The sequence below is a fragment of the Falco punctatus genome (genome assembly GCF_963210335.1).
Source record: "Falco punctatus genome assembly, chromosome: 17".
In the NCBI taxonomy this organism is placed as follows: Eukaryota; Metazoa; Chordata; class Aves; order Falconiformes; family Falconidae; genus Falco; species Falco punctatus.
In genome coordinates, this window is record NC_137597.1 from 4,575,224 (window position 1) to 4,585,470 (window position 10,247).

The window sequence follows — 10,247 nt, forward strand, 5'->3', positions numbered from 1 at the left end:
CGGGGGGGGGTCCGGGGCAGGAGGGAATGCTGGGGGGGTCAGTGGGGGGGGATTGGGGGGATCTGAGGCAGTAGGTGGGGGGGGTGTCAGTGGAGGTGCATTGGGGGGGTCTGGGGCAGGAAGGAATGCTGGGGGGTCAGTGGAGGGGCACTGGGGGGGTCTGGGGCAGGAAGGAATGCTGGGGGGGTCAGTGGGGAGAGGATTGGGGGGGTCTGGGGCAGGAGGTTGGAGGGGTGTCAGTGGAGGGGGATTGGGGAGTCTGGTGCAGGAGAGGTGCAGGGGGTGTCAGTGGAGGCAGGGTTTGGAGTGTCTTGAGCAGGGAGATGCTCTCAGGGGGTCAGTAGAGGGGGATTTGGGGGTTCTGAGGCAGGAGAGGGTGCTGGGGGGGTCAGTGGAGGGGGATTTGGGGTGCTGGCCAGTGCGCTCTGCACCCAGCCGTCTCATTCAGAGCATACACACACGCCGCCTACCCCAGTTCCACCAGTATCGGGGCACTAAACCAGCACAGGCAATGGCAGCTCGGTGCTGGGGCCCCACAGGCAGCTGCACCCCTGCAGCACCTCGCCGGGGTCGGGCTGCACAGGGTCCTGGCTCAGCCCCGGCACTGCTGGTGTGATGGGCTAAATCCTACCAGCCGGGACCATGCAACTGGGGGGGCCATGGGAGGGCTCAGGGGGCTGCCCCACACGCAGGACAACAGGAGGCCACAGGGAGGGTTAGGCTGGGCTACCAATTTTACAATTACAATTTTTACCAAGTCAATTTTGACAATTGTAGTTGCTCTGCAATGACAATCCCATCGGCGCTGGTAAGGCGTGGAGCTGTTGGACATCAGCGGTGGCTTTGGAAGGGTGACAGGGGCTGCCACTCTTCGGATGTGACGTGTGAGCGCTCCTGGTCTGCTCCAGCGCCGGGTCACCAAGCCGTGCCTCCGCAGCCCTTGCTGTGGGGATGCTGCTGGCTGCACGCCGCGGTCCTTTGGCAGCAGGGAAGCCTGTCGGGCCACCATCCTGCCCATCACACTCACCATGTCGCAGGCGCATGCTCGCCCAGCACCGTGGGGGACCTTGTGGCATTTGCAGGGTGGTGGCTTTGTTGGAGAGGTCCCACCTCAGAAAGCCCTGAGTGATCCATCTGTCGAGTCTGAATCGTGGTGTCCGGCTGGTCTCCTAACGAGCACGTTGCCCATTAATCTTTCCACCGTGCAGAGGGATGGGGGAGCATGGGGAGTGCAGGCAGCAGCCACTCTGCAGCTCGGGCTGGGGAGCTGGGGGGGGGAGGAGGGGGGACCCGCCGCCACCACCCAGGGGTACAAAGTCCATAGCAGCAAACTCAAGATAAAGCTGCGGAGACCAACCTCCTGCCAAAGCCAAACAGGGATTCACTTCCCTGGGCGCGGAGCTGAGACCTTAAAGGGCCTCTGGGGAGCTGCGGCACTGGTTCACCAGCACTGCTGGGACCCCCTGTGTGGGGATGCGGAGCATGGCAGCCTGCAGAGATGCTCCCCTGCCCCTTCTCCTTTTCCTCCTGCTTCTTTCCCCACCCAAATGATTTTGCAGAGATAGAGACCACCGGTGCAATAACCTGTGCACCAACACGGCCTCTCCCAGCACTGCCACCAGCTTGTGGTGGAGCCTGGCCACCTCCTCTGACAAATTACCATCGCTACGGATTTCCACTGCTGTCCTGACCCTGTTCCCGGAGACCTACCTAACGCAGGAGCCACCTGCACCCCTCGGGGCTCCCGATGGAGCCCCAAAACAAGACACAGCCCCTGGGCAGCGAGGTGCTTGGACTACACGGGTAGCAGGGGTCTGGTCCAGTCCACGCAGAGGTGGGATGCTGCGTTGGTGCCCGTCCCCGAAGTCACATCGGCAGGCAGGAAAGCCTTATGGCATGTAAGAAGTAACACAGAAATACAACAAAGACGCTCTGCCTCACGTCAGAGACTCTGATAAATTTTACCCTGACTGTTGCCAGAGCTGAAGCCGGACTAAATGGCTTTTAGGAGACTCGTCAGGTGTTCAGGGCTTGTGAAAACTAGGACATCCTGACTTGCCTCTGGCTAACTCCTTTGTGAGAGCCCAGCCAAAGGTTCTCCACCTCTAAATTGGGGTGTAATGACACTTGCCCCCCCCTCTTTCACGAAGCTTCACCTCTTTCTGATCTAAGTAGGAAAATAATTCACCGCGCGGATCATAAAAGTCATCAAAACGGCAACCCGGGGTGAACTGAGCCGCAGATGGAGGGAAGGGCGCGGACGCTCGGAAAATGAGAGGTGGAGAGAAAAATAGCTGTCATCTGGAGCTCTTTCCCCTGTAGGGTTAATGTTCACTCCCCCCTTCGCCATCCTTTGCTCTTCCCCTCCCTGCCCGTGATTCCCAGCCATTGGCTGTCTCTGTAGGTTTAGGCTAAAAAGCCTGTAATTAGGACCCCGGCTGACACAGATCCAGTTTCCTGGGCAGAGCAGATTAAAAAAAAAAAAAAAAAAAAAAGAGAGAGAGAGAGAAGAAAAAAAAAAATTGTTTCCCTGCCTGAGCTTGGATGTTTTCCTTTCGCTTTGCAAAGTTTTCCCGGCTCAGCCTCCATTCCCTCCCCTCCGCCGGAGCGGGGCGGGCCGGCGGCGGCGGGGCTGGAGCGGGCGGCGGAGCGCGCAGCGGCGGAGCCCGGGGACCGGGGCGCCGGGAGGGGGCAGGTAGGTGAGGCTGGGGGCGGGGGGGGGGGTCCTGGGGTGGGTTACGTGTTGGTCTGGAGTTGGGGGGGCAGCGGGAGAGTCCTCGTCCGGGAATTGTTGCAGGGGATGGGGAGGCGAAGGAGGGGAGAGGGTTTTGGCTGTTCTTTGGGAGAAATAACTAAGGGAAGGGGAATGGTATTGCTCCCCCCGTGGGCTTTTTTTGGGAGAAAATGTCCCCTGAGAGCAGGAGATGATGTCCACTCCATCACCAGACTCTGCCACCCTGGGCCGTGTGGACAGGTGCGTGGGCAGGGGGCTGCCAAGGCTGCCCACCTCCTTCGGCCACCCAGGGGACCAGGGTCTCCACCAAGGTGTGCTGGCTCTGCCATCCCTCCTCCACCCGGGATTCAGCGGGAATGGGATGTTTTGGGCTTGGCGATGGAGGTTTTCACTGGAGGGGGCTGGGCCCCATCACACACCGACATGCCGGGATGAAATCCGGTGGCGGCGGGGGGCTCGGGGGCTGGGTTCGGACCAGCGGGTGTACGAATGGCTGAGTTACGGTGGGTTAATGGGTACCCGGGGCAGCCAGCCGTGCCTGTGCTTTCACGAGGGGGGAAAACACACCAAGAAAAGCCTTTTGCAGCACTGTCACATCCCCCTGGAGAGCAAATAGGCCATGGCGTTGGCCGTGGTCCCCTCCAGTGATGTGGAGGACATGGTGCCATATGGCGGAGTGGGATGCTGAGACACCCCCCTATCATTCGGGGGGGCTGCACAGCCCCTGTCCCTCCACACTGCTGGCCCATGAGACTGCTGTGCCCGGCCAGCAGCACCCAAGCGTTGCTCCACCTCGTGCCATCACAGGTCCAAAAGCCACCCCTGGCTCCTTTGTGAGACAGGCTCCAGCTCAGGCAGCCTGGCTGGGGCTGCGTTGCAGGATTAGCTGCTCTGGCTTGCCTTGCCAGCCATCATCAGCTTATCTCACCCCAGAAAAAGATGCATCTTTATTGTTCTGCATCTTTATTTCCATGTACCTTCGTTGCAGCTGTGTTGACAGGAGCTCAAACAAAAACAGGTTATCCTGTGGGTGAGGTGGTGAATACAGAACTATGCCTCTGAAAGCTGCCAGGGGTTTTGGGTGCTTGAAAGGGGATCCGATCTTTTTGGTGATGGCAAGCTATTGTGTTTCCTCAGGGTGGCGGAGCTAGGGAGTGTTGGGTGCTTCTGAAAAATAGGCTAGAGGGGTCTGAAGGTGGGTCTGCTGAGATGAAGGGGTGACTTTAGAAAACCAAAAGCTGGGGCAGAGATGCAGATCAGCCCCTGGCCACGCTGGGAAGGGGGAGCCTGTGCTGAATGCGAATGGACCAGGGTGGCTGCACTGCAAGTTAATGTGTGACCTTGGCAGGAGAGGGCTGGGAGCCTGCACATGCTCCCATGGCCAGCTGGAGACAGGGCTGCTCCTGGGGAGCCAAATAAGATTAATATTTCCATGCATTTTAGCTTCTCCTACCCAGGGAGCTGTGACTGCTTCGCAAAGGGCTGTCGCTACTGTGGGGAACGTGCTCAGAGCAGTCAGGGGAGTCCTGCGGAGCCTCCATGGCTGCTTGCAGCCGTGCTAACACAGAAAGGCAGGGGAGCATGGTGGGGACATTGCCCATCCTTCAGAGAGCACCAGGGAGCAGAGCAATCAGTCTGGAGGAGCTTCCACAGGCAGGACAAGAGGCTTTTAAAGCAAAGGTAAATGAATGCCGGTGGCACTCAGCCTGCTCAGCTGGCTCGTCACACGTCCCTTCTTGGGGGATGCACCTCCAGCGCTTGGGTCTGTGCTGGCAGGGAGGAGCAGCTCCCCCAAAGTGCTCTCCTGCCATCTCTTCCGATGCCTGGTCCAGACTTTCCTGCCACTAAAGTTTGAGAGCAGAGACAGGCTGGGAGCATCCCGGTATCCTTTGCAGGACTGCCCGGAGGCAGCAAGGGAGGGCAGGAAGGAAGAGGGGACAGGGAGCAGAGGAGACAGACCTGTCAGGGCTGCCTGGCTCCTTAGCATGGGAGGCGCGTACCTCTGTCACTGTCTGGGGCTAATTACAGGGACTTGTCTACGGCCCAGACAGCTGCCAGCCGGTGTAATCACATCAAACTGGGCTGGGCTCTGCAGCACATCCCCATGGATTCACAGCGGGCAGGAGCCCTGCCCTCCCTACTCTCCCCCATCATCACCCTGCTGGGCTCCCTGCTGACAGCCCTGTGCATCCTGCCACGGGGCTGGGGCCACACAAGCACCACCAGCGCCGCTGCATCCACGGAGCATCCGAGGGGTCTGTTTACAGCAAAGCCCCAACAGATTAGACAAATGCAGCTTAGAGGCTTAATAAGGCAAGCACAGCCCAGGACTGCCATCCACCTCCCATGGGGAAGGAAAAGCAGAGATGCATGTTACCCAGAGAGGTGTGTTACCCTCACTCAGCATCCACACGGATACATGCAGTCCTCCTGCACAGCTGTAGAGCTGGGGCTGCTTACTGGCCCAACAGCAGCAGTGGTACAGTGGTCCTTCAACAAGTCAGCAAGGCCAGGACTGTCCTTGAGCTGCAAATACACAGAGTTGAGTCAGATTATTTCATCCCCATCCCCTCCAGAGCTGTACACAGCTTTGAGCAGCACCATGCAACCAGCCCTGCAGACTTTCTGAGCTAACCCCAGGACCAACAGACCCCAAACCCCAACAAAGAGCAAGCAGCCCTTTTGTTTTATCCGGCTGATGAGTCAATCTGTGGCGTTAATCATTGACCCAGGTGCAGGCAGGGAAACTTGAGCTGCCCCGGGCTGATGCCACCTGCTTCCAGCTGCAGAGCTGGCCACGTTTGGGTGCAACATCCCCAGCACCCCATGATGCTACAGAGGAAGGGGCAGCTGTGGTGGAAGGAGCACACTGGGAGCAGGGGCTGAGCTGGGGGTTTTGAAGCTGTTAGTGGGACAAGCTGGTGCTGGGCAGGATGGCCCTGACAGCATGGGCTGGCAGTGGGGGATAAAACAGATGTGCAGAAGTAGCATCCCGTTGTGGAGGAGTGAACCAGTCCTCACGGTGGCAGTGATGCAGGAAGACCTAGGTGCGTGGCCTGGGGGTTATCGCCCCTCAACCCTGAGCCTGTGCCAAGCCACTTGCTGTGTAAAACGCTTTCCAGAGCAGCTGATCAATCCAGGGTGGGCATTGCACAGAGTGAATCCCTGGCGCTGTTTGGTCACAACACCGGGACTTGCCCCCAGAGCAGCAGCTCAGTCCATCCCACCCACATCCCACCCTTGCTCCCCATGCAGGGGCAGTAAGCGTGGGCACAGGGTGTCAGGCTCCAGGCTGGTGTCCAGGGAGCCCCAGGAGCCACCAAACACCATCTCGCCTTTGTTTTGGAAAGCCAAGCCAGGAAGGAAGCGAGCCGAGAAGAGCAGTGCGTGGGGAGGAGGGGACGGGAGCCGATGGGTTTCCACTGCGTAACCATCAGCCCGGCGAGGTGGTGGCGGCCGGGCGAGCTGGCCGCCCAGGCAGGAACAGCCACTCGGGGCAGAACAATAGCAGCCCGAGGGGAATAAATTATTTTCCACTGAACTGCACTAGACCTCCGTCTCCTCCCACTGTCCCACTGAGGGCCAGGCCACTAGACCAGGGATTAGCTGTTGCCAGCAAACGACTGGTGGCAGCCAGGGAAAATCTCCTGCTGTGAGTGAGCGAACGGCCAGTGCTATTTCCCAAAACCTGTTGTGCCGTTTTCCAAAACCTGTTCTAGCTGGAGAACCCAGGGTCTTCCCAGCTCAGCTTCAACCCATCAACATCCTATCAGTGCCTCCTGCTCGGCAGAGAAAGCCCCAGCCCTGCCAAGCACCCATGCCCTCGGTGTGGGCTTGCTTATAACCCCTGCAGAGAAGGGAGCAGCCCCCAAAAGCCCTTGGAATTCTGCAGGGGTTCAGCCAAGGGTCCTGAGGTCGTGGTAGTGCTGAGCATCATCCTGGCTGGACCTGCCCTGGGGTCCCTCCCTGGGCTGAGGGGTTGCTCATCCTGCTGCCACATGGAGACAGGTCCGCGCTGGGCAGGTGGGATGCTACATGTCCTGGGGATGGCCCCCTGCCCCCTGCCTCCCCGGGGGTCTCACCAGCTCTGCTCCTCTCTCCCCAGCTCATGTCCCTGCCGAGCCCTGCATGGCCCCAGCGGGACGAGCCTCCCCCCTGCAGCACCGCCACCGGGCTGCCGCCGGCCTCGTCCGACAGCGACTCCGGTTGTGCCCTGGAAGAGTACCTGGAGCCCCCCGTGGACCCCGTGCCCCCTGAGGTGGGCAGCACCCCGGCTCTCCCTGGGCTCCCTCTGCTCCCCACCCTCCTCAAGCCCTGCGGGTGCCATCCAGGGGTGGTACCCACAGCAGAGCATCCCCAGCCCCGGGATGAAACAGGTTTTAGCAGCTTGGAGCAACGCAGCTTGATCGCCCTAAAAAATCTGTTTGTGTTTCTCCCGTGCCACATCCCAAGGTCCCGCTGTGCTTCGGCACCTGCTCGCCGCCGCCTGCCTCTCCTGCCGACAGGATCCAGCTCCGTGCCAGAGCCCTCCTGCAGCAGCTGCCGCCTCAGGACTGCGATGTAAGACACCTATTTGTTGGGTGCTGCCCACCCCGGGCTTCACCCACCGTGCACCACCTCACCTCCACCTCCCCGTGCAGGAGCGGTACTGCCCCGACCTTGCGGAGGAGGAGAGGAGGCAGCTACGAGCCTTCAGCGCCCGACGGAGACGTGAGGCGCTGGGGCAGGGGCTGGCATGTCCCGTGCCGGGTCCTTGCCATGGCTGTCCCTGCAAGAAGGTGAGGCATCCCCCCAGCACCCATTCCCCGGCGGGGACCTGTCCCCAGAAGCCAGCCTGGCCCCAACCCCGCGTCCCTCTGCCTTGCAGTGCGGCAGGAAGCTGAACAAAGGGGACCCGGGGGTTTCAGCATCTCGGCTGGGGGACCAGTTCTGGCACCCGTCCTGCTTCTCCTGCCATTTCTGCCACCAGCCGCTGGTGGACCTCATCTACTTCCAGCAGGACGGGAGGATCTACTGCGGCAGGCACCATGCTGAGCTATTCCGGCCCCGCTGTGCCTCCTGCGACCAGGTGCGTGCCGGGCAGGGGAGAGGCTTTTACATCCCTTGTGCTGCTGTTGCTGCACATGCTGAAAGAACCACTGATGGGCAGGAGGAAAGGCTCCTTCCTCAGCCTTGCAGCGAGCCCCATGCCCATGCCAAGGCATGGGGGCTCCTCCTCGCTCCTCGGCACAGCAAAGCACCCTCCGGGCTATGGGTTTTCTATCTGGGTGCTTAGGGGATGGGGTTTTTTTCATCCTCCAGCTGATCTTCATGGAGGAGTGCATCGAGGCGGAGGGCCGGCGCTGGCACCTGGAGCACTTCTGCTGCCTGGAGTGTGACGTGCCCCTGCGTGGGCAGCGCTACGTGATGAAGAGTGGCCGGCCCTGCTGCTGCGGCTGCTTTGAGAGCCTCTTTGCCGAGCCATGCCAAGCCTGTGGAGACCCCATCGGTATGGCCCCTGTCCCCCCCAAACCCTGGGCAGGGTGCGCTGGGGCTTCCCTGCCCGGGCAGGCAGCACCTGGGCTGGGAGGGCTGCAGAGCCAGAGCCCCGCGGCTCGGCTTGGCGCGGAGGATGGGGTTTGGCACACAACCATGGGAAGAGCCTCCCCCTCACCCGTGGTTGCCCCTCAGGTGCCGACAGCGAGGAGGCCACCCACCAAGGGCTCCACTGGCATGCCCGAGCCACCTGCTTCTGCTGCAGCCTCTGCCGAAAGCCACTGCGTGGGCAGCCCCTCACCTCCCGCCGTGGCCGGCTCTTCTGCTCCGAGACCTGCAGCCTGGGGCAGGATGCATCCTCCACCGCCTCCGACTCCTCCGACTCCGCTTTCGCCTCGGCTCCGTCCCCTGACTCGACACCCCTGTCCAGAGCCAGCCCCGGCAGCAGGACCACGCCGGGGACGGGCAGCACCTCGGCGGCCGGGGGCTGCAGGCAGCGGGTGGAAGGGGCTGGTAGGGATCCTACTGCTCCACTTGCCACGTGGCACGAGGGGAGCGGGAACAAAGCCAGGCTCTGGGGTGGTTTATGGGTTATGTCGCATGGGTGCAGCCCAACTCAGGGCTGGAGCAGCAGCCACGAGCCCCCAGCCCACCTCCCACAGCAGGGCGAGCGCTGGGGGCTGCGGTTTGGTTGGTACAACCCTCTGTTGCAGCCTGAAGCACTGCGTGAGGGGCTGTGTAGGGCAGGCTCAGCCTTCCTCTTCCTCACCCATCCTTGCTTTCCTTCTTCCAGAGGCTTTTTTGGATCAGGCCCCTGTGCATCCTGCATTCAGGAGCCTGGAGGACTGTGGAGCAGCTGCTAAGGAGCGGAGCAGGGATGCTGCGCACACAGGGATGCTGGGGCCACCAGCCGGCCACCCCTCCACCCTCCAGCCCAGCGCAGAGGGTCCCAACGAGCCTGGAGCCTTGGGCCACCCAGTTTCAGGGGTCCCTGACCCCCGAACACCCACAGGCAATGGAACCCCGCAGTTCCAAGCGGGCACACCCCCTGCCAGGCACAGCCCACGGCCGGAGGACATCGACCTGCAGGACATCACGGAGGAGGACGACTCCTGGTGTCCCACCTGCTCTTCATCTTCGGACTCAGACTCGGAGGAAGAGGGTTTCTTCTTTGGGAAGCCCATTCCCAAGCCCGGGATGAGTTCCCTGGGCAGGGAGCCCCCGGGGAGGGCTGGGGGCAGGACGGCGAAGCTGCGGGGCAGCAGCAAGCACTGCAGTGTATCCTAGCAGTGGGGACCCGGGGGCCCTTGGCTGGCACTGCTGTCCCACCGGTCCCTGCCGGGTCCTGCCAGCCGCTGCCATAGTCTTAACAGGTTCCACGTGCGTTTTGGACGCAGCCCAAGGCTAGTGGGGAGAAGCTGCTGGGATCCTTCCCCCCGGCAGCTGCTAGCAAAGCACAGCCTGCAATTCCTGCCGGCCTCTCCCGCAATTAGGAACTGGTAAAGCAGGTAGGGAGCAGAGAGCCGGCAGCCCGGGCCAGGGCTCCCATCTCAGACACGGCGGCGGCCCCGGAGAGCAGCCGCACGCAGGGGAGGGCGGCCGGGTGCTTAAGACAAAGGCAGCTGCCTGCATCGTCCCGCTGGGGGGCTGCTGCTGAGGACCCATGGCGACAGGAGGGGTGCTGGCCACCAGGCTCGGATCCTTCCCTCAGACACCTCCTTGAAGGATGAGCAACACTGCCAGATGCTCTCCATCCCTGGTGGCACCGTGTCCTGCAGCCACCACGGGGAGGGGACCAGGGGCGATGCTCCAATAAAGTTTGGCTGAAATCCGAACGCAGGAGAGCCACCACACGTCTGCCCCTTCCTCCTCATCCCAGGGTCACCGCGGCACTGACCGTGCCACCAGAGCAGCATGAGCCCCAGGGGTGGCCGCTGCCCTCTGTCACGACCAGGGGTCCCCCACGGTGGGTTCACTGTGGGACCCCTCCCTCACCGGCCCCAGGAGAGCGAGACCAGAACGACAGCAAAACAAGGGC

At 61.7% G+C, this 10,247-nt stretch overlaps 1 protein-coding gene across 2 annotated transcripts; it reads left to right on the forward strand.

Moving 5' to 3' along the window:
• The first annotated feature begins 216 nt into the window (after positions 1–216).
• On the forward strand, positions 217–10,148 carry PRICKLE4 (prickle planar cell polarity protein 4). 2 transcript variants are annotated; one of them, XM_080367746.1, is made up of 8 exons: positions 217–2,699; positions 6,840–6,992; positions 7,187–7,294; positions 7,375–7,512; positions 7,602–7,802; positions 8,036–8,222; positions 8,405–8,722; positions 9,003–10,148. In XM_080367746.1, exons 2-8 carry the CDS (start codon positions 6,843–6,845, stop codon positions 9,494–9,496), a joined length of 1,596 nt encoding a protein of 531 aa, XP_080223872.1. In that variant the 5' UTR covers positions 217–2,699; positions 6,840–6,842; the 3' UTR covers positions 9,497–10,148. The 2 variants fall into 2 exon arrangements, with proteins under 2 accessions (XP_080223872.1, XP_080223871.1); XM_080367745.1 differs by having other exon boundaries at positions 217–2,695.
• Positions 10,149–10,247: the final 99 nt, after the last annotated feature.